At 36.7% G+C, this 24,406-nt stretch overlaps 2 protein-coding genes across 8 annotated transcripts in view; both read left to right on the top strand.

Annotated features, from left to right (window-relative positions):
- Positions 1-10,056: 10,056 nt before the first annotated feature.
- On the top strand, positions 10,057-17,354 carry DPY30 (dpy-30, histone methyltransferase complex regulatory subunit). Of its 4 annotated transcripts, none has more exons than XM_011370755.2 (5): positions 10,057-10,245; positions 10,479-10,550; positions 10,636-10,683; positions 14,840-14,982; positions 17,009-17,354. In XM_011370755.2, exons 2-5 carry the CDS (start codon positions 10,515-10,517, stop codon positions 17,079-17,081), a joined length of 300 nt encoding a protein of 99 aa, XP_011369057.1. In that variant the 5' UTR covers positions 10,057-10,245; positions 10,479-10,514; the 3' UTR covers positions 17,082-17,354. The 4 variants fall into 4 exon arrangements, with proteins under 4 accessions (XP_011369057.1, XP_011369058.1, XP_023392723.1 ...); XM_011370756.2 differs by having other exon boundaries at positions 10,145-10,381; XM_023536955.1 differs by lacking the exon at positions 10,057-10,245 and adding an exon at positions 10,275-10,365.
- A 6,126-nt stretch (positions 17,355-23,480) lies between these two features.
- The window catches only part of MEMO1 (mediator of cell motility 1), a 93,428-nt gene continuing 92,502 nt past the window's right edge, over positions 23,481-24,406 (top strand). Inside the window, exons 1-2 of one of the 4 annotated variants that reach the window (XM_023536933.1) lie at positions 23,481-23,586; positions 24,275-24,352. In XM_023536933.1, coding sequence (XP_023392701.1) covers positions 24,292-24,352 — 61 coding nt within the window. In that variant the 5' untranslated portion in view covers positions 23,481-23,586; positions 24,275-24,291. Of the gene's footprint in view, positions 23,587-23,872; positions 24,353-24,406 lie in introns of those variants that run through there. The other 3 variants (XM_023536935.1, XM_011370753.2, XM_023536934.1) reach the window with 3 other exon arrangements.

Genomic DNA, 24,406 nt, shown 5'->3' with positions numbered 1-24,406 from the left:
CCGCCGCCATAACCCGCCTTCCGCAGACCGACGGCGACCAAGCGACGGCAGCGGATACTGGGACAGCGAGGGCCACAGACTACCGCGCGCCGGCCGGCCCCGGGAGCTCGGCCTCTTCACGCGCCGGTCGCCGGCCCGCCCCCTTCTCCTCGCACGGCCGGGAGCACAACCCCTTCTCCTCCTCCAGCGGTCCGTGGATCCTGCTCCTCCCCCGTGTCTGTCCTCTCATCCGCCTCTGATATAGCTCAGAGCGGCGCCGTGCGCGCACACCCGCCCGTGTCTTTCTCCGGCGCGCGCGCACGCCGCCGTCTTTGTTGCCCTGAGCTCCTAGTGCGCGTGTGCGGCGTCCGCCACTCTCTCCCTTCCCCGCGGAACTACGGTTACCGATGTGCAGTTCTTCTCTACGTTGTCTTCCGGGACTGTCACTCTGCGGGTTTAACCGCCCCTGGGAGTTTCTTAGCTGGGAACTTTAGTCATTAACTCACAGAAGAGACGGCTGCTGTTTGGGGTTGCTCGGCTGTTTCGTAGGGTTTCTATCTCAGAGTGTCATCGTTTTCTTATACGTAGTTCTTTCAGCATTATCTGCCAGTCTTCCGCAAAGGATGATTGACTTGAGTCCCATCTCAGAAGCAATGGGTACCAATCTAGATATCTAGGAGGGAAGTACTAGTAGAGACGTACAAATTCAAGGTCACTCAAAACGAAAATGTTCAATGAGATGCAGTCAACGATTCCAGACGTTTAACTAAATTAGTACATGTTTAGATGAATTAGTTTACTGAGGAATTCAAACTAGGCCTTTTTATTTTTTTAAATCTATTCGTTGTACCTTCCTTTGGGGATCTACCTACTCACCTCTGCTGCATGTATTCTAATGAACTGCACGCACACAACCCCACGTCTCATATCACAAAGGTGGAAATACCAGGTCAATCATACTCCTAGAAACTGGAATCTTTAATGGAGATACACTAGGATAGAAGGCAAAAGGAACTGAGTGCTCTAAAGAGTTAGTTGGTTTATCATTTCATCTCACTGAGCTCCAGAGATGCCAAGTTCCTAGACGGGTCACTTGATAATGTAATCTATCCCATAAACTACTCAATCTATCTCTGTTTCTTTCTCCCTCTCCCTTTCTCCTTTCCTCTCCATCGATCTGTCTCTTTCTCTCTCTCCTCTTTTTCCTTGGATTAGTCGTAATTTTTTTTTTTTTTTTGCTTAAACTTGGGGATTCTTACCGGTTCCAAGTTCCCCTTTTTTTCCGTTTTGGGGTTTGCAATTGTTTCTTGCCAGGATTTTCCCCTTTTTGGCCCCAACTTTATCTAATTTTTCCCCTCCACTACTTCCCCCACAAATATAGTCTACTGCAAAAAAAATCTCCGTTTCACTCCTACTTTCCCCCTCCCTGCTTTTCCTGTCTCTGTGTGTTTTCTGAAATGTTCTTTCTTTAGCATCTGATTCATTTCAATTCCTGACTTTTCTCTTTTGATCCCCATAGTACTTTTTGTTGTTGCTGTGTGAGATCTATTATATTTGTACATAAATGAATAAAGAAAATGTATTTAACCTATATGTATAATTTAAAGAAAAATAATAAACAGCATCCAAAACTAATGTAACCAGTTCCTTGAAGCACTCTGTGAGTCCTTCCCCAATTTCAATCTCTTTTCTCCCCCTCTAGAGGAAGCGGCTATCCTGAATTTTGTGCTCATCATTCCTTTGCCTTTCATTTTAATTTTGCAGTGTATGTAGTTATCTCTAAACAATATGTTGCATAGTTTTGCCTGGTTTTGACACAAATGTAATCATACTGTATATATTCTTAATTAGTTTTTTTCTGCTCAATATTTAAGTGTTTGAGATTCCTTATTGATTTGTATAGCTATAGTACTTTTATTTTCACTGCTATATTCCATTATATTAATTTCCCACAATTTATTTTACCCTTTAACTGTTGATGGGTATTTAGTTTGGTGCCAGGTCTTTCGATTTTGTTTTTTCCCCTTAAATAACTTTTTAACTTGGCCAAGACATGGCCCAGTAGTGGTTCTGGAATCAGACCGGTTGCATTCAAATCTTTGATACACCATTTTTTGTAATATTGGACTAGTGATAGCTTCTACATCTATCACAGAGTAACAGAGTAGTAGGCAGTGCCTGGAATTTAGTAGTTGCTTGATATTTGCTGAATGAAGAATGGCTCTCCCAGAGCTACACATATAGTATAATCCAACTAAAATGAACTATTGACAAATTTCTGAGCATTCTTTACTCTTTCCCAGGACTACAGTTATCCTCAGGTCATTTTTCTTTCCCTTAGAATTGCTTCTCTTCCTACCTCCACTGTTAAAATCCTTTGAGACTTAACTATAATGTTATCTTCTTGATTAATCCTTCTCTTATAACCTCCAGTAGAAATGATCCTATTTTTCAATTCTTAGGACAGTATGGTTGTGTTACTCTGTGGCTCTTCTATTATATTGCCCGTATAAAAGTTATATAAATACTTTATCACTTTCTGATATAGATTATAAACTTATTTCAAGGCAGTGGCCAAACTTTACACAACTTGGCTCACTTTCTGCACCTAGCCTGATGCCTTGCTTTTGGTACTCATTTAATAAATATTAATAATTCAAAAAACAATTCAGGCATGGTGATTGTTGTAGATATCTGTTGTTGTGTAATAAGCCACTCCCAAACTTACTGGTTTAAGATGATAGCCATTTATTCATTCACAATTCTTGAACTGGCATTTTGGGCTGGGTTCAGCTAAGTGATTCTTATGCTAGCCTTGCCTAAGGTTGTTCATGTGGATGAAGTCATCTGATGGCTTGACTGGGGCTGGGTGGCCTCGCTATCCTCACTCACATGTATAGATGCTGGCGGTGGCTATTGGCTGTAGTTCATGTCTCCAACAGGATATTCTAGACTTCTTTACATAACATGTGGCTTCCAAACAGAGTGTGAGCGGAAACTGTGAGGTCTCTTGAAGCCTAAATTCTCAAGTTGCACAATGTCATTTCTGTTACATTCTGTTATGAAAGCAAGTCACAAAGGCCAGCTCAAATGTAAAAGATGGGAAAATAAATTTTATATCTTAATAGAAGAGTGGCTAAGTCACATTGTAAAGGTGTATGTACACACACACACACATATATATGGAAAGAATTACTGTGGTATTTTCGCAAGCAGTCTACCAGTGATTATATGTAGAATTTCCTTTTACCTCAAGTGCACATTGATGCTTAGGATGGACCACTCATTTAGGAAAGCATTTTCTAACCATCTTGCTAAATTATAAAAACCTTTGTAATTTCAATTATGAGGTAATTTAACATACTTAAGTTTAAGGAGACAACGATGATGAGCACTACTATTAGCTAACATTATTGAATACATTCTGGGCTAAACAGTTTAACTTTTACTGTTATGTAATCATCACTATTTAAACATTATTGTCTCCATTTTTTAAAATAAGAAATTTGAGGTTCTAATAGTCTGTTACTTGCCCAACATCGTGTGTTAGTTAATGACACATACTACTTCAGTTCTTAAGGTAAAAATCTAGGCTTCCAGAGAAAAACATATTTATATAGTCTGTTTATATTTTATTATGAGATAAATATATTTTTAGACCCTGGAGTAAGAGTGATCTTTTATTCCTGGTCATTCATGTGTTGCGTTTCTGGCCTCTAGCCTCCCTTGTTCTAAGTCTCTACTATCAAGTTGTGCTTAATATTGACTGTACTTTTCTGTACCTTGACTTTTTTTTTTTTTTTGGTATGGTAAAATATGGGATTGAGAATCAGAAAGACTAAAGTGGTATTCTGGTTCTGCCACTTATTAGTTGTGTGATATGGAACCAGTTCTTCAACTAGTTAACTCCTTTGTAGAATGAGCAAAATAAGAATTAAATTACAAAATGAAAGAATAACTCTAAAACCTCCAGCATAATACTTGTAATATAAGACTTAATCAATTTCGTTTTTTGTCTCTTACACCTACAATGCCATTCCAGAATTCTGAAAGCAATTTTTAGTAATCTCAATTTTTAGTATCTCAACTCACATCTTCTTTAGGTATCTCAATGTTTAGTAATCTCAACTCACATCTTCTGCCTCTTGAAATTATATCCCAGCCAACCCCATTTTCTGAATTAACATCTTCCTAAATTTATCTCAAGAAAAATAGTGCCTGGATATTACCCTGGCTTTATAATCTGCCTGGACTGATCATCCTAACCTTCTCAGCCATTTAACCTACAGTGTGACGGCCTCCCAGTTTTCAGATGGTAAGAACTTGCAGTACACTTAATCTTAAATGGAATCTGGGCCAGTGTTACCGGGACAAAAAGGAGAAGCTCAGTACTGTGCTAACTAATCCAGGACGTTTGGTCACTTTATCACTTTAACCCATTAATCTATTTACAAATGATTACCACCAAATAGTTTTTTGGATAATTTAGCTCTACCTCTCTTCTAAGGAATTCCCTAAACCTTCAGTTTAAGAGATGCTGGATTATTTGAAATAGGGACCAATGACAAACATTAAAGACCTCTCTTAAATTAAAAAACAATAGTAACTAAAATAAAATGACACACCTAGAACCAAAAAAGGAGATGACTGATTTTGAAAAAAGCAAAAAACTTAAAACAAAAGGCATGGCTGAAGGTGAGGGGTGGGAGTAGAGGAACAAGTAGGGGATTGTTATCCTATAGCTGTGTTAATAAGCAAAAACATAATTGTGGACAATTGATCATTTCCTTGTATCAATTCCACATTGTGACACATATTCATTCACTTGTTCAAAAAATAGGTATTGAGCTTGGACAACATGCAGGGCATTGAGTAAGGTGCCAGGATTATAGTAGAGAAGAAGATCAAGTTTATAGTCTAATGCAGTGGTCAAAGAAACTAAAATAGCAACTAGCAGCAGCTGTCAGATATATAACATATGAGTTCCATGTGTGGGTGTAGAGTTCAAAAATGCATATATGATGAGAATGTTGGAGACCATGAGAAATTGGAGAGTATCATCTCCTTGTTAGATGGGATAGCTATTACTCAGTTTCAGCTGATTTTTGCCTTTTAGAAATGTGTGGTCTACTGTTGTCAGATTTTCAAAATATTTCAAGAGAAACCAGAATTCTGATTTTTATGTGAAATCTATTGCCTAGGAGATACTGGTTTAAAATTTAAAAACAAATCAAAACAAAACTGAGATACCAGTTTAAGTTTCTCTAGTTAAAGAGGATTTGTTACCAGTGCAAGTGGGAATAGGCTCATGGTTTTGAAATAGTAGTAGGTGTAAGGGTATATATTGTTACCTAACCTGCTCAGCTTGATTTTAAAGCTGTGATTTTACGGAAGCACAAGCAGAGTCAGTTAATACAGAATTTTAAATAAGTGCTCTGGAATGGCAGTCTAGATTATCAGAGGCTGTATTCTATCATCATTCTAAACAAAGTACTTGGATATATAAATATACTATTACATTTCTATATTTATGGTCTGCAGTGTATGTTTACTCTAGCGCACATGAATAGCAGGGTAATGGGAACTATTAGCATAGGGTGAATATTGGGGCACATAAAAGTTGTCTGTTTTCAAGGGTGGTTTCTACCAACTGCATGGTTTCAGAAGCTTTCTTTATCCTTGAGACCCTCTTCTCCATCTTGTCAGATAAACTCAGTTCCTATATTCTTGTAAGGATACCTGAGTTTCTCCATTTCCTCTCTTTGTTAGTGTTTCAGTCTAGAAGTTCTAGAAGTAGAATTGGTGTGTTAAAGTGAAAATTCTGTTTTATTTACTATTACCCTTCTTATCGTAAGAGGGATAAACTGAGTAAGAACTCTTTACATAATATGTGGTAGTGAATAGTGAATATTTTTTGGCTAACTGCTCAGAATCCATTCCCTTTCTTCCCCCCTTCCCGCCTATTTATGATTTTCCCTTGAGGAATCAGTCCTCTCCCATTGCATAGCAGGCATGCAATTTAGGTGGGATTAACTACCACCAGGTCACATCTTTGTCATTGTTTAGAGATAAGCAGTAAATTCAGGTCTGTGTCAGTCCACATAAGCATCCACCTTATCAAAATAACTCGTTCAAATTGGCAGATCAGAGCAAAGTTCAGACTTTTGGTTCATCAGTAGAACTATGACAAGTAATGCTTTCTTTCCTTGAATGTGAAAAAGAAAGCATGTAGCCTGAATACTAGCAATCATCTCTCATGAGAAAAGCAGACTGAGGATTGAAGATAATTGTACATAGGAGAGATGAAGGGAGAAAACTGCAGAGAAATTATATGGGAGCCATGACTAAACCTTGCCTGATGTCCACCTTACTACTGAACTTTTCAGTTGTTAGCCAGAAAGTCTCCTTGATTGTTTGACAAGTTTGAGTTGGGATTTCTATTACTAGAAACCAAAAGCATACTAACCAATATATTTGTCCTCTATTTATGTACAGCTAGGAGTATAACCTTTGGAATTAGATGGATCTGGGTTAAAATTTCAACTAGCCATATAATTACTTATGTAACATTATGTGACAATTTTTCTGAAATCTATTTTATCATCTAGAAAGGGATAAAATTATCTTATTTTATAGGGATAATCCCAACTACCTTACAAGGGTATTAGAGTATTATATGATGGCGTAAGTAAATCACTTCTCAGGGTACCTCAACATAGTTGGACTTCTAATTCAATTTTTTTTTCCTGTACTCTCTCACGTGTGACTGCATTATCAATGCATTGATATTATAAAGAAAACATTTAAAAATAATCTTGTATTAAAATTACAAGACTATCCATTTCTATTTTATTGCCTAAGTTTGTCTTTAAGAAGACAAATGGTTTGAATATAAATTAATGTGGAATGGCTTGGGATGTTTTAAAATTAAAAAATATCAAAGTTATATATTGTACCTAATAACCCATGACCTATTTGTAAATATAAATTTATTTAGTCTAAAAAAAAAAAACAAAGCATAAAATCAACTTTTAAAAATTGAAAATTATTTAAGAAATTTTAGAAAAAATTGGAAATATAACCTATTATGAGAAATGGGAGAATAATTGACAATTTAGAAAGTGAAAATGATAGTAAGGTTAGCTTTTTCTGCTTCTTTATTACTCTCATTGCTGAAATCATGTCTGTATCATAAAAATCAGAACACATTTATATTGTCTTAAAAAGCACACTTGGACACTTGAAACTAATGTAACTAATATTGTATACCAACTATACTTAAATTACTCCCTGTCCCTCCTTCCCCCACCACTGTCTCCAAAAACAAAAAACAAAAAAGTTCATTTGGAATGTTCCTTGATATACCAACATTTCTGAGATGGGAATGGTGGCAAGGGTGCTTGGGTATGGGGTTTGGTAATGGAGACAAGGGAGCTATGGGTAGAGTAGTTGTCTTCCTATATTAGCCACCAAGAGATACTTCCTTGGAAAGTGATTTACCAAATCTGGAATATTTATTTCTAGGTCATCTCAAGAAGTGGTTGGTGTCTCTCCCCACGAACTGTGCTCAGAGGGCCCATTTACACTTAATAAGTTCTATATATTTCTCTACAAACACATTTGTGTGTGCGTGCTGAATTATGTTCTTTATTTCTCTGAGCACTTTCTATTCCACAAATTACTTAAAAGAAGAAAAACAGCAAAAAAGATTGAACATTATTGTAATGAAGTAGGTATAGATAAGATAGCTAACCTCACAGCTTACAAAGCAATTTCATCTTATTTCATTTGATCCTCTCTATGAGGTAAGAATTGTTTCCTAATTATATGTGAAAAAACATAAAGGTCTGAAGAATTAAACTGCGTAATACCATATGACAAACAAGTGAAGAAACCAGCTTTTAATATTTATCTATTCCCAAATCAAGTGTTTCTCTGCTACACATATTGTATTATTCTTAAATAAGTATTGCCTGTCTAATAGGTTAATGTTTTATAAATGGAATTTGCACCAAACCCGTATAAAGGGAGTTAAGCACAGTAGTTTTTCTTTATTATTCTAAGTTCTAGAATTCTAGTTCTAGAATCTATAACTACTTTCTCCCTAAAATCCCAAGAAAGGCAGAAAGTTGAGAGTAGAACTTTGGTGCAAGTGCTTGCTTTCCCCATATAGTCACTCCTTTCGAAAGTATTTTTATTGAATATAAGAAAGAAAAAAATACAAAGACGAATATAAGATCTTTGCCTTTGAAGAGCTCAAAATCTAATTGTGTTAAAATAAACAAAATGTAAGGAAGAACGAAGTAAGTACCATAATAGAACATAATAGAAACAGAGAGGAGTCCTGAACAAAGTTTGATACAAGTTCAAATAAGAGTTAAATGTTCTTCTCATTCTTTTATCACTTTCTAGACAGTACACATTATTGCAAATTTCTGTCATAATCAGTTATCCTCTTTAGAATTTTTAATTCATATCAAAACAGCATTCTGCAGTATCTTCAGTTACTTGATATTTCCTATTACTTTCTTGCTAATTAATTTATATCATTTCTAGCTGTCATTTTTTTCTGCCCATCTTTCTGCTGCTATGGCTCGTTCTTTGAATCCTTCTATTAATAAAGTGTCAATGTAAAAACTTTAGTGAAGCTTTTTTTGTAAACCACCCTAGTAATTATCTAGATTGAGAGAAACCTGCTTGATAGTTCATTGTTCTGTGCTGCTTCCTTCAGTAATCATTTTTATATTGTCTTTTTTTCCCCAGAAGTGTCAGTGTATATATTAATATCCAACTTTGACTACAGGTCAACTCAATTAATTTTGGGCACCTACACTGTGTGAAGTACAAAGATATATAAGACAAGGTCCCTACCCTGAAGGAGCTGTCTAACTTCCTACTTCACTAAAATTGGCAGTACTAAGAAAATGTAAATGAGCAGGTCTCAGTCACATTCTGGAATTTGGAAATATGTATTGAGTATATATTGGGAAATGCATGGATATATGATAATATAACAATGCACATTAACTATTCTTTTAAGTTTCCTAATTATTCTCTGGCCTTATTTGCTGTTATTTCCCACTGAAAAGCATTTAATCTTGAGTTAATATGTGTTCTAGTCAATTTCTGTATCCGGTACATATACATCCACATCTTTGCATCAGTCTTACAAGAAAAATCCTCAAAGTGCCATATGATAGTTGTCAATCACAATAGTATTCAGGCATACATCATAAAACTTAAAAAAACCCCAAAAACCCACAAGTCTAAGCTCCTAAACATTTTATTTACTTTAGATCTTTATCTACACAATTTTTTAGAGTAGCAAAATGCAGTCGTAGTCTCTTTTTCAAAAAACTTAATGTTATAATCATACATACTTCCGTATTTCTAGAATCATGACTTTTAATGGCTTATATTCTATATATCATATTGATATGCCATAATTTAGTGTCTAAATAGTTGATATGAAGTTTTCAAATTATTATATTATAAAGTGCAACTACAAATGGGATTATTGAATCAAAGACAGGAACTTTAATGACTGTACCATTTACATTTACATTAAAATAATTGTATTTATTAAAATTAAAAATCTGATTTACTAGAGACTTTTTTATTTAAAATTGTGCGTAGGAGGCAAATTATCCTTTGCATTTTTTACAAATACAATAGTATCAATAGTATCACGGTTTGGAAAGCCAGTTGCATATTCCTAATCTTGATACAAACGTAACATTAACATTGCATATTCACAGATTTAAGGATTTAAGCTTGCTATGAAACCCCCAAACACTGCTTCCCCCATCTTTGGCTTTATAGTAAAACCTGACATTTTCCCGTAGACTGCTGAGCTTGGGTCTGAGATTTTCTAGTAAGAGCTACCTAGTAAGTGGTTTCGGTTCCGCGAGGAAGAGCTTGGGTAGAAGCTTTCAGGGAGCTCTGAGATCTGGCCGGGCCGAACGCCTGCCAGCTGAGCCAGTCACTGGGTCTGCAGCTGGCGTGGCGCTCACCATGGCTGGGCCGATCGAGGAGTGTTTTTCTCTAAGCTCAGGTGGCCTGACCTTACCCAGAACCCTGCGAACCGCAGAGAGGAAGTTACACTCAGGACGGGTCAGAATCTCTCCAATATCCCAGGCCTGCTGGAGAGTTCTGCGCAAGCGCGGCAGTCGTGCGACATCCGTCACTTACGGCGGAAGCGGTTTGTGCTGGGAGTTGGTGGCGCGGTGCAGGGCTCCTAGGAACGGACGGACGCCTCGGGCGCGGGTAATCAGCTCCCTTTACCCCTCCCCCAACTTCTTGTAGGTACTTGGGATCGTGGAGCTTCTGGACCTGATGCGGGCGCGGGATGGTGGACTGTCTCATCCTGCTTCTCCACAGCTTAGGGTGCTCCAGCGCCCAGGTGGGGGTGAGGGGCGGGGTCGGGGGCTAGGCTGGACTCCATCCTGGCGTCTTAGTGTTGAAATCTCCTTGGTAACTCACGGTTCTTGTTTTCCAAGACTTGTATCCGGGGACTGTGACTTGCTGGGTCCGCCATGGAGCCAGAGCAGATGCTGGAGGGACAGACGCAGGTACCAGGAGGCCCTGGATTCAGGGTGGCGGTGTGCAGTGAGAAAAGGTGGCTGATGTTTCTGTGACCTGTGTTTTGTTTTCTAGGTTACAGAAAATCCTCACTCTGAGTACGGTCTCACAGATAACGTCGAGGTAACTCGCCTAGTTCTTATGCCATTTCTGTGCGTCTCTTGAGAGCAAGAGAAAACTTGGGATCCATTTTTATTAGATTGCTTTGCACAGGGGAAAACTTTGTTATTATGAACTAAATAGTATCAAATTATGGGTAGTTTGTTTTATTAGCGGTACTAACGCTTCGAGATATACACTCGTACAATTAGTTTTGAGTCAAGAGGTTGAACTTCTGAAAATGATGTAAAGAAACATTACTAATGGAGACTATCAGAATCGTTTTGTTTGGTGGCTATGGACGCATCTGTTGGGATATTGCTTTGGAAAAACCACACGTTAAAATTAGGAAACCCATTGTCTTTGTAGCTGAATCAACATTTAATGTTGATTTCTTTGCAGAGTTCAGTAGTCAAGTGCTATTGGAAGCTATAACGCACAAGGTAGAACTTTTTGGAACAAATGAATTAACCAGAACTGGGTGGAATTGGTTAGGAAAATAGAGGCTTCCTGAAGGAGATGTGTGCATTGTACTACAAAAAGAAAGACTACTGGTGATTAATTTTGGATAAATGAGGGCAGGAGCGTTTTTAAAATACAATAAATCGTATTGCTGATCTTGACCAACAGCTAGGGTTTGCTGGCATGTGGAGTGATACTCTGTCTATAAAAATGCTAGGAATGTTTATCGCTTTGATATCGGTATTAGGAAGGGAATCCATCTCTTCATAATGCAGTTTTTAGTTGAACTGTTGCTATGCTGAATCTGGTGTTCTAGTCATTTAAGACACTTATTTTTAGGCGTTAGCAGTCTTTTCTTGATGGTGCTTGTGTGAAGCCAGAGCCATGGTTTTGTAGAGCTGTGGTACCCAAATGCTTTTTCTCAGACCCTCAAACTAATTTTCATGGGAAAGTGAGGAAAATAGTTAGGAGAGTGGAGCGAGTGTTTAACAGTGTTACATTATTTGGTGATTGGTCTTCCTGCTATAATTTTAAAATGCCTGTTACTTTATTAATTAATGGTGATAGTAAAATAACAATTATGTTTATTTGTAAGTTTTTACTTGGCAAAATAGAATTAACAATCCTATGTTGGTTTCTTTATCATTGTATTATTTTATTTCTAATTTGCTTTTTTATATATATCTGAAAGTCTGGAAACCAGTATTGTACAGCTGCTGCTGCTTTTTCTCTTATGATTACATTTTATTTCTTTTATTGGCTTATTAGTTACAATTTTTGAGGTGGTTGCTTTAAGGTTTATAGTATGCAAGTTGAACTTGTCTGGTGATATTGTATCTTTTCATGTATAGTATAAGAACCATAAAACAGTAATCTGTTTCCTCCCTCCTGGCCTTTGTACTTTTGTTATCATATATTTTACTTCTACGTATATTCTAAACCCTGTACATTATTTTTACTTTTCTTTAAAAAGTTTTTAAAAAATATATTTAAACAACAATAAAAAGTAGTGTTTCACAATTACTCACATTTATTTACCATTTCTGGGCTCTTCATTCATTTTTGTAGATCCAGACTTCCATCTGTTATTATTTTCCTTCCACCTTAAGAGCTTCCTTTAACATTTATTGTGCAGGTTTGTTGGCAAGGAATTCTTTAAGCTTCTGAATGTCTGAAAAGGTCATTTATATTGTTTTTGTTTTTGAAATATTTTTGCTGGGTGTAGATTTGCTTCACTGTCTTCTGACTGATGTTTCTGCTAAGAATCTTTGCTTCATACTTAATGTCTTTTCTCTTGGTATTTTAAAATTTTTATTATAGGTTTTAAATAATTTGATTATGATGTAGATTGGTATACTTTAAAAAAATTTTTTACATTTCTTGTGCTTAGGATTTGTTGATTTTTTTTTTGTGTGTGTCTGTGGGTTTAGAGTTTTCATGCAGTTTAAAAATATTTCAGCCATTATTGATTGTTTAAAATATTTTCAAATTTTTTTGGGTATAATTTATTTGTGCTTTCTTCTATCTTCTGGAACATATGGAATACCTTCTAGTTTAATGGCACTGCCTATTCTGCCATTTGTATCGTTTGTTTCTGTGGATTGATTTTTCTCCTCATTCTGGGTTGTATTTTCCTGCTTCTTTGCTGCCTGGCAATGTTATTGGAAGCTGGACATGGTGAATTTTAACTTATTGGATACTGGTTTTTTGGTATTCCTTCTTGAACATTCTTGAGCTTTATTCTAAGACATAGTTACTTGAAACGATTTGATTCTGAGGTTAGTGCTTTGTTAAATGGGACCAGACCAGCCTTTACTGTGCCTCTTCCTCCTCTTGCATATTCTACCCATTGCTTTTATGTATCATGATGTTTCCCCATTTTGGGTCACAGGAACTACTCCCAGCCTTGTGTGAGTGCCAGGTATTGTGCCTACTGCTGCTTCCAGGTGGATTTTTCCCTGGTCTTGGATAGATCCCTTACACCCCTGCACTGATTATTCACCAGAAGACTGGAAGGCAGTCTCTCCTCTCCATTCAGCTCTGCTTTCTTCAGTACTCTTGTCCTGCAAATTCTAAATGTGTTGATCTCTCTGAATTTTCAACTCTCTCCTGAACTCTGAGATGGCCGAACTCTGCATTGGTTCCCTCTCCCTGCATTGCATCCTGTAAGTTCCCTAGGCAGAAAACAGTAAGCTGGGACAATTGTAGAGCTGAGCTCATTTTTTTCTTTTTGTGATCACTTTTCTACACTGTTAACAGCTTATTATTTACTTTTTTTTGTGGTAATTTGGTTATGTTTTTAGATTAATTCAGGATTTTGACTTAACTAAAATTAAAGATAGCAATTTAGCATATAGTGAGTATCCAGTAAATATTTGAATGAAACAAGTGACGATTTAGTCACAGAGTTTATTATAGGATCTACAGGAGTTGTTTAGGCATTGCTATTATTGAAGGCATTGGAATGTCATATAACTGACTAGTTTTTGTCATAGGTATTATCTTTTGAAATTTACTGACGACCAATAAGTAATCTATGGGCAAATAAGTTGCTATTTTGTACATTAATAAGGTATAGAAAATTATTTTCTTATTAAATCCCAAAATTATATTGAAAAATCATAAGTGGGAAGTGTCTTTCGAAACCATGGTATATATGTTGGTATGCGATTAAAGTTTTTTCTCACTTTTTACAAAACAGATCTGAAAAAAAATGTGGAAAAAAAATTTTTTTTGTTTTTATTGATTGATTAGTATTCAGTTTGAGTATGTTTGGAGCAAAAGTTCATTTAAATCAAGGTGCTCTTAATAGTGTTTTGTGTTTTAGATAGCCACTTATTTCTAAATTTCTAAAATGGTAGATTTTCAAAAGAAGGCAGTTTTTCAATAATTTTTGGTGCTCCAGATGTCAGATAAATCTGTGTGAAAGGCTCAAAATTTGGGAGCTTTTAAGAGTAGAATGTATAAGTCATTGTTTCCTAAACATCATTTGAATATCACATTAATCATCTTTTCCCTATTAGTCATTTTCCCTGTTTTTTGGCTGTTACTTAATATTTTTTATTAAATCTATTCACTTTTTAAAATCATGGATGCATTTCTTTAAAAAACATAAATGGAGAAAGCATTCTCATTGCGAAATATTTTCACTATTTTAAAAGTGAAAATAGTGAATACTAAGCAGTGGTAATAAATTTTAGCTGGATTCTATTGCTAGTGGGAGGCTTTAAGCCTGAAGCTTGCTCTCTCCAAGAAGGGAGCTTTGCAAGTGTTACAAAAGTGTTAATAATATGTTAGTACTAAACTGAGACTTTGTCCTTGATATTCTCTGTGATGAAAGTATTGAAACAGGACTAGCTTTCTCATTATGATTCAGTGCTACTTAGTGTCATGTCCAGGTTTTTTGAAGCACATTTTAAGAAGATATTCTTATGAAGAAAAGAAAAAAGACTTTTTTTTCTAAAAAACCAGAGGAAAGAGAGGAAAAGTAAGATCTGGAAATATGACATTAAAAGAGATTATGGTGCCTTCAGAAAGAAGAGTGAATGAAATTTAAAGACGAGTCTGATTTTACTTTAGAGAGATTTGCAATTCAATACCAGTTTTCTAGTCATTGACTATACTTTTCTGTTAGTGTCATGTTTCCATTAATTTTTGTTTAGCACTTAAAACAATCTAGTTATTTGTAATATTTGTGCATGTTTTTTGAATTTGCTAGAGGATAGTAGAAAATGAGAAGATTAATGCAGAAAAATCATCAAAACAGAAAGTGGATCTCCAGTCTTTGCCAACTCGTGCCTACCTGGATCAGACAGTTGTGCCTATCTTATTACAGGGACTTGCTGTGCTTGCAAAGGAAAGGTAAGATAATAGTGTTTGTAAACAAGGAGTTACTAGAGAAAGCAAAATAAAGACCTTCCTAATTGAAATGTCATTTGTTATATATAGTTTTTTCTCTATATTAAAAGAATTTATGGATATTAAAGATTTTTTTTGTCAGGCATAATCTCAGTTCAGATACTTATTTTTTTCTACTAGTCAGATCATATGCATATTTATAAAGATTTGTGATCATGGTATTCATGTAATTTTATATCTCCTTTTTACTTAATATTATAACATAAAACTTTTCCTATATCTCTGCATAGCTTTCATGATTATAATTTAAATTATAATAATGCCACAGTTAACTTAGCCATTTTCTCATTGTTGAACATTTAGGTCCAATTTCCTTGTGATTATTAGGTTTATCTGTTTTCATGCCTCTTTTATTATTGTTTAATTACTTCGTTAAGATAAATTCCCAAGAATTGCTTTGCTAGTTCCAAGGACGTGACTATTTTTATGGCGTTTGCCACAAAATATCATATTTATGTCTAAAAGTTTATTCTTAAATTTTTTCCAATGTTACTATAGCCTCAATAGTGTGAGTGGTTTTTTTTCCCCAGCATGAGTGATAAACATTTTTTTTGCCAGGTTGTTTTAATTTACATTTCTTCATTAACAAGATTACAGTTTTTGTCTTTTCTGTATGTTTTCCCCCAGTATTCTACCTAAATTCTTTTTGTGTAAGCAAATCTACTAAAAAATTTTTTGTGTGTTATATTAGCATTTATTAGGTGTGGATTATGTTTTATTCAAAGAATAACACTGTAGCAAACTGATATAACTTGATAAGAAACTTGATGGAAATATGTTTTATAGTTAGATTGTATTATTGATTTAGAATAGGTATATTTGTTATGTAAAATTATATGATAAACATTAAATATTTGTTTTAGGTTATATTTATAAAATAGGATTTATTTGTGACTGCAGTATGTCTTGGCTCTACTTCTGACAGTTGAAACATGGACATCTATATTTTTTTTTTCTTTCTTTATAGAAGGCTAGTGTATTAGAATGTCTAAATATTACTTTACATGCTACAAGAAAAAGTTTGAAGTTATTTTTAAGTAACATGTTATTAGTAAATACAATTTTTAAGTACATGATTTATTAAATTAATTTTGAAAAATATTGTCTATGTCTAACAAGTTCCAAAAGCTGTTTAAAGGGCTAATGGAATGTTCTGAGATCATTATAAGTCAATTTTCAGTAGACCTTTGTCTTATAGGGTTTAAATAAATGTTTCCCCACTTTTCATTTTTGGACTTGTTTACGCAGCAAGAATAATTTGTGTAAAAGTGAAATGTGTGAAATAATATCCCTTAATTTAAAAATATGTTTAAATTCTCAGGGATCTTGTGTCATGGCAGTGTTAGAACTGTTATCGATTTAAATTATTTGAAGAAAAACAGAAGTGACTTCTTAAAAAGAAACAAAGCAGACCTTACTTGTTTAAGTGAATATTGATTGCTTCCTTTGATTTGTCACTTGGGGAGTTCACCTATAAGTCTTGGTGATATCAACTACAGCCATTATCTTGTATTGTTTTTGTATTCTTATTGAAGGATAATATTATAGAAAATTAAGCATACCACAAGTGTATGGCTTGATGAATTTTGAGAAACCAAACATATCTATGTAACCTGCACTCAAATGAAGAAACTGAGTACTGCCAGCACCTCAGAAGCTTCACGTGTGGTCCCATCAAGTCATTATTCCCTTGGAGTAATCATCACCCCATTGTCAGTACATTTTTGAAACTTGTGTTTAGAATTGAGTTCATTACCAGATTTCTGCCATACAAAAATTTCAGTCTCTTTAAACTACATTTTTGGCTAACCTACTTGACTATGTCATTTACTGTATTTACTACAGATGGCCTTTTGAGTGTAAAAAGAAAATTAAACTTTAAAAGACGTGTTGTCATTATGGAACAATACATTTAAATTAACACATCTAGAACATAATTTCTAAATTGTGGCTTTCTTTTCCCTTACAGACCACCAAATCCTATTGAATTTCTAGCATCATATCTTTTAAAAAACAAGGCACAGTTCGAAGATCGAAACTGACTTATCGGGAAGAACAGAAAATTTTGGTTTCTACTGTAGATTTACATGATTAAGAGGCAGCTTTTGTTGCCATGATTCCCCTCCTCCCCCACCTTTTGGAAGTATAAGAACCTTCAGGGCAACTTAGTACCAGAGTTGCTGAAGAAAACATATTTCACTTATTTTGGTTTAATCACCATACTTATTTAATGAGTGTATTCTGTGCAATTTTTTCTCAGATTGTCTTTAACTTTGTTTTTAAAATGAACTTCAAAATAAACTGTTAAAACTTTATTTTAAAGTAGTTTTTGTTTTATATGACATATAAGTGGTTTGTTTTTGTGAATTGCTTTTTGTGTCTTCAAACGCTGCAGAGTTTTACAACAGTGTGAAAATACATCAGAGTCAAGTATAATATATAAAAAAAAAATCTCAGGTTTCTTCATCGTTGTCCTACCTCTTCAAGGGTGAAATCTGGGTATCTTCAGGTTTAACAACTATCACAGGTGATTCTGATGCACAGTAAAGTTGCAGTACTAGTATAAGCACCACAGAGAGTGTATAATACCCTCTCATGTTATCAGTGTTTATGATGATAACGTAATAATAGCTAGCATTGCAGTTGTATGTGTTAGGTGCAGTATTATTTTACTTAAATTATCTCTAATATAACAGCTTTGCAAAGTAGATATTGTTATTCACATTTTGCAGATGAGGAAACAGATTTGGAGAGGTTTAAGTGACTTGCTCAAGACCACACTACTGGTAAGTGAATGGGCATTCAAACCCACTTCACCAATGTGTTGCTTATAGCTAATTGAGAAGTGCTCGTGCTAGTTAATATCATTGCTTCTTTTTGCAATAAAAATATAGCAATCCTTTTTTTGGGGAGGTCTGCCCACTTTATCCTGCATGAAGAAATTGAGATAATGCACTAAGAAAAGAGAAAATTATCTGAAGAGAGCCAGGCAGGAAAAATATTAGAGCAGTAGTTATCAACTGGAAGTGCTGCATTCCCCTCTCCCCAGAGGACATTTAGTTATGTCTAGAAACATTTTGGTTGTCACACTGGAATCAGGTGCAGTTCTACTGGAATCTAGTTGGGTAATGGCAAGGGATGCTGCTAAATATCTTATGATGCACTGGACAGCCTGTATGCCCTACCTCGCCCTTAGAATTCTCCAACTCAAACTGTCAGTAGTGCTAAGGTTGAGACATCCTGCTTTGAAGCATATTAAAGACTTGTGTCCAAGCTGAACACATAAAGGCAAAGTTAGAAATTTAATGCTGATAAGATATGTCTTATAGTTTTCCCTAATACAGGAAAGATTTCAGTAGGAGTGATTCTTGCAGGTAGGTGATATGGTTTCGATTTATATCCGTAGACCTATGTATTTGAATAGGAAGAACCTGGAAATATTGGGATCTCCTACTTATATAGTTTTCACAAGCATCTCATCAAATTTATTTTGATTATTTGGCTAACTCATATGTTAATCTGTCCAAGTTTTTTTAGTGGTATTTTAGTAGTTGAGTGAGTACAATAGGGTAATCTTTTATTAAAGTATCAATAATTTGAACAGTAGTTCTTCAGCAATTTACATCGGAGCTACTTGGGGAACTTCTAATATGTAAATATATATGCACAAAATATATTAAAAGTATATATATCATATGTAAGTATATATCTGGGCCTGATTCAATTGGGATAGAGCCTTGGCTTCTGAATTTGACAGAAACTAAGGCATTCTGATACACACTTCTGGTTAATGACCACTCTAGTGTTCTATTGAATTATCTTTGAGATAGGACTTAAATTACTCAATCTTGATATTTTAGTAAGGGCTGAGAATATAGGCATGTCTTGCTGGCAGTGCACATGGCACTTAACATATGCCAGACACCATGCTAAATAACTTTCATGTAAATTGTCATTTAATCCTTAAAACCTTGTGAAATAGGTTTAATTTTAATACCTCATTTTTAGATGAGGGTAGTGAGATTTGGTAGACATGCTGAAGGTTACAGGGGAAGTTTGGGGCAAGACTCAAACCCAGCTTAATGCTATATCACCTCTCTTTTATGCTATATTATACTCTGCATTAATGTTCTCAGGTGGGCTTAAATTTTTTCTTTAGCTAGAGGATCGACCTGCCTAATGCTTGTACAGTAGAAGTCCTCTCATCTGCTTAGATGAAAAAGTGAGTCACAGGAAATTACAAATGACACTGAGCTTTTTAAAACTTTATTAACTTGGTAACAGTATTTTGATTTCAGTCTTTTCCTTGGGTATGAGTTCTTTGATTGGAATTCTGTATCATTTTTTTCCACAAACCACTCCGATAATGTATGGTCTATAAATTTCGGTTTTAGATTTTTTGAAAGTGGAGTAAGATTTTAGATGTTTAGGAAGTAATTTGTAGAATCCTATAAATTTTTCATAATTTTTTTCCCTTGGCTTTTGTCATCTGCCTCTAATTTGACAGTTGTTTTTATCGAGTCTTTCCAAAGCATTCCACCTAATTATGTACAAACACCTTTTGCATTATGTGTTTGTATTTCATTTGTGATATTTATATTAAACATTAATAAATAAATATTGTCAGTACCTAGTATAACTGGTATAAATAGGTTGGAGAATATGATTGACTTTTGTTAAGCAAGCAAATCGGGGAGGAGAATGCAATAGTGTGAGGTTTCTAAAAAGTATAGTCTGCCAGCTTCAAGAATTAAGCTTGTGGCAGGCATTTTTCAGTGTATTTTACTATGGGAGTGCAGAGCATCACTCCAGTAAGTTGGTTAAGTAGAAATCAGTTAAGAAAGCTTCTATATTTTGATGTGTTTTATGTGCAGGTGGCAATTACATTATAGAAACAATTCTTACCCTTCTACTGATTAATGGGAAAGATTGTTTAGTAAGCAAATACAGAAATAAAGTAAGAAGTACTGTATCTTATAGAGTGAATTCTTGAATTACGTTGCTAGGTGGGTTAGTAGAAGGATCAGTAGAGTAAATCAGGAATAGATTCCTTGAGGAAGCAGAGACCCTTGAATTGCAAAAAAAGAAAAGTAGTTTGGATTGAAAGTGATCAGCTACTCAATTCTGATGAACCTATAGGAAGAATATTGAACCTTTGTTTAAATCTCATTTAGAGGAAGGTATAGTGAGATTTTAAGATAGATAACTTCCTATTAGAAACATGATAAAAAGGTTGTAGGGAGAGCATTAAATGTTGTAGCCAGATATTTTCCTGGACTGGATTCCAAAAAGACATTAACAAATTGGGAGCCTGATACATATCACACTGTAGAAACGAGGAACACAAGGAGAAAGCTGTAAATGGCTTTCACAGAGGATCCACTTGTTTAAAAAATCTCTGGATTTAAATTAAGAAAGTAGGAAAAGTATATAGTAGTGGAAAATATGTCACCAGAGATAAAAGGGGCAGTTAGTAATAATTTTTTTTAAAAAATTTATCTGCCTTTAAAAAACTTTTAAGTCTTTTTGATTTCGTTCTATTCCATTTCTGGGAACCCTAAATAATCTTAATAAATTTGAAAAAAGCTTTATGTACAAAATTTATTCCAAAAAATTGGAAACTAAGAAATTTTTATTTTATAAGAATCATTAAATATGTAAATACTTAGCCCAGTGTCAAGTACATAGTATTTAGTAAATGTTACGAAGTTTTTTTTCTAAAAAAATGGGCAAAGTCAATTGATACTGTTAGAGTACTAGTTTTAATTGAAATCAAAAGAGCATCTTTATGCTAACCTATTCTCTCAACTTCGATTTATTCAAAACCCTGTGGTATCATTCTAGAATAGTTTTTTGATATAGAGGTTTTAGTAATTAGTGGGCTCCTCGAGCTGTCAGCTGTGGATGAATAAAATCTAAAAATGGTCAATTTAATATTACCATGTAGATTCTAAAAACCAAGCCTAAGGATATAAATAATTTTTTTTTGGTCTAGGCAGTATATGTATAAGGTACAAAATTAAAAAGTAAGGATTTCCATTTCCATTAAATCTTTTCTGTTCTTGCACCCCAGCCACCAAGCAACCACTGTTATCAATTTGTTGTGTATCCTTCTAGAAGTATTCTATGTATATGCAAGTGCATGAGATAGAAGTACTCATTTTACACAAATGGTAGCATACTTTACACATTGTTGTGCAATTTGCTTTTTTCATTTTCTTGGAGCTCTTTTTTTTTTTTTTAACAGTATGTCGCACCACTTCATTCTTTTCAATGTGTGTCTATATATGATTACGTCCTAGTTTAACAAGTCTCAGATTGATGGACATTGTGGTTGTTTCTGATCATTTGCTAGTACAGACTAATGCAGTAAATAATCTGACATGCTATTTCAGAAGATATGTTGGGTTATTAATGTTGGGTTCCGGGACTAGTGGTGCCTTATTTATTGAAGATCTGTGCTTCATAAGGAAGATTTCCTTCATGCTCTTTATTATAAATGATGTTTATGGAATGTCAAACCCAAATCCCTGGTGAATATAATGGAAATTGTTAATAATAACAAGAAAATTGTACAGTATTGCCAAACAGGCTTCCCCTGGGATACAAAGTAAGTATTTTGCATTATATGGATTTTCTTTAATTTAGAGGAGATGGGTAAGTAAATAGTTTCAACTTATTTCTGAGTAAGGTAGTCAGAATAAGATGGACGTGGGGGAGTAATGATGGGATATATTGAGAGCATACTAGAGATTATAGAAGATCCTCTAACTTTTCACTTAGCATTGTGATCTTTGCTGAATTTTATCGTAAGAAAAATCCTTGGGGGGTGGGTGGTGGATAAAATTAGATTACTAGTTTGGAATGAGACCTAGGATTGTTGCTAGGAGCAGAGAATAATGATAATATTTACAAAGAACAATTTATAAATTGTTTTCACATACCTTAAGAATTTTCACAGCAAGTCTATGAGTTAGATATTACTGCTGTTTGCATTTGACAAATGAGAAAACTGAAGCTTAAAAAGATTAAATTGCTAGATGTCCATGATCATACAGCTGATGAGTAACAGAGCCAGGACTAAATCCAATTTCCTAATATGACCTGCCTAAAATATGAACCTTTCTTAGTTCATTGTATCCAATGCTCCCTCACTTCCTTTTTTTGGCCATGGAAACTGAATCCAATAATTTCAAGAGCTATCATTATTATCAGCACCACAACCATATCAAGTTATCTTTTCTTGAAATTTACGATGAAAAGTTTACCATTTCATCAGTTATCACTGAGTTTTGGTACTCCTGGCAGGGTACCACAGAATCCGGCTTTCCTTTTTCTGTTAATCCCTAAATGATTGATTACTTGGCATGTGCTCCCCTCATCCCTCGCAGATCTTACTATTTGGGCAGGTTAATGGTGAAGTGAGAGATACATAGATTTAATGGAGATATGTTAGCCTAATAACAGTGTAGGAAAAGGTGTGAAAGAGTGAGTGTTCTAGTGACCAGGCTTTAGGACTGGGATCTCACACAAGATCCTTGGGCCTTAAAATTGAAAAAGTTTGGGGTGTGTGTGTGTGTGTGTGTGTGTGTAGGAACAGGATAGTACTTTTTAAAAAAATGTAGATTATAGTGTAGGGAAACTTGAATATTAGGCTGTCAGTTGTCCGCTTTGGACTCTATGAAGGATCTATTTAGTGTGAAATTCTGATATAACAATTTTATGGCTTTAAACCCCAAATCTTTGATTGAAGATACGCAACTTTCTCTTACTCTCTTCCTAGTTTTAGAATGGTTTACTTCATAACACTTCTTGGGAGGTCCAAGATATCCTACTTTGCTGTGATTATTCTATAATTTTAAAGGAATTTTTTGTTCCTGACACTCAGGTGTAATGCTGGAATTGATAAAAAAAAAAATGGAGAATTGGAAACAATGTTGTATGCCGACTGTAAGGCTCTGCATTGAACTCAGCCCTAGGGACATCCCTTGAGTATTGTTATCCCCATTTTATAGATGAGAATAACTGAGGCCAGCTATACCACACTTTAGTGAGGGAGTTAAGAAGGCACCTAACAAATGTAACACGAAACAAGATACATGTTTACAGTATCGAAGCCAAGATTAGGTGGTTAGGGTGGTCCTGTGAAGCAAAAACTAACATTTGCAGGACCACAGGCACTCATTACCATGTGCCTGCTTCTACAAATGAACTTCTCAACGTGGCCACAGATTTGCGTCCCTAGGAGTGAAACCTGGGGGCCAGGGGGGGTGCGAATGCATTAAGGATTCCTCTGTATGATGGGGGTACGAGCTGGACTTTCCTGGTGGAAAGCCGCATCTGCGTACCCTCTGTACTCTTCATTTAAGGAAGTTGGCTGGGGGAGGGGGCTTGCCCTGCGGCTGCGTCCTGCTCCCCTCGCCCTCCCCCTCCCATCCTCTGCTGCCTCTAAACCCCGGAGAGCGGAGCGAGCACGTTGAGATTCCTCGGCGGGCCTGGCAGCGGCTGCTGGGCATGCTCAGTGGGCAGGACCCGTTAGAGTGGCGAGTAAGGAACCGTTGGCTCTTCTCCGGGTCTGCCTTCCCCGGTTCAGGCCCCGGCCCTGGGCTTTTGTGTGCGCGGAGCTGCAGCCGCCGCTGCTTCCTCGCGGGGCCGCTCGACCCCTGATGCCGTCTGGCCTGTCCGGTTTCCGCCGCTAACCTCGCAGTGCGGCCGGAGGAGGAGCGGGGCGGGGCGGGGCCGGCGGCCCGGCGGCCGGGCGGGCAGGAGGGCCCTGCCGGGGCTTGGGGTGGGTGCGGGGAACCCCGCGGGGGGTGGGGGGAGGGGGCGGGCGCGGAGTCACGGGGGTGGGGTCACCGGCGGTGGCTCCGGGAGGCCAACCGGGAGGGGAGGGGGCCGTGGGGGCGGCTCGGCGGAACCAGCCCCGGCCGGGCAGCAGCGGCGACTCCAGGGGCTGGGCCAGGGCTTTCCGGGCTTGGGTGAAGCCGCCGCGGGCCCCATCTTCCGGCGGTCGCCGGAGTTTGTGGTGATTGTTGCTGCCGCCGCCACCGCCCCGGCTGCCATCTCCTCCTCCTGGGCCGCCGCCACCTCCTCCTCTTCCTCCTCCTCCTGGGCCGGGCCGATCCCCTCCCCGCTGCCGCCTCCTCCTGGGCTGGGCCCGCGGTGTCTCGTCCCCTCGCGGAGCCGCTCCTGCCGCCGCCGCCGCCGCCTCCTCATTCATCCTCGTGCACCATAGGCGGCACAGGCACCAAGATGTCCAACCGAGTGGTCTGCCGGGAAGCCAGCCACGCCGGGAGCTGGTACACAGCCTCAGGTAGGGCCCCAGGCCGGCCGGCTGCCCGCCGCCGCCGCCTGGCTCCGCGCCCTG

The sequence above is a fragment of the Pteropus vampyrus genome, unplaced genomic scaffold, assembly GCF_000151845.1.
Source record: "Pteropus vampyrus isolate Shadow unplaced genomic scaffold, Pvam_2.0 Scaffold173, whole genome shotgun sequence".
NCBI lineage: Eukaryota > Metazoa > Chordata > Mammalia > Chiroptera > Pteropodidae > Pteropus > Pteropus vampyrus.
The sequence above is the reverse complement of the archived record's forward strand: the minus strand, read 5'-3'. Positions and strand labels throughout refer to the sequence as shown.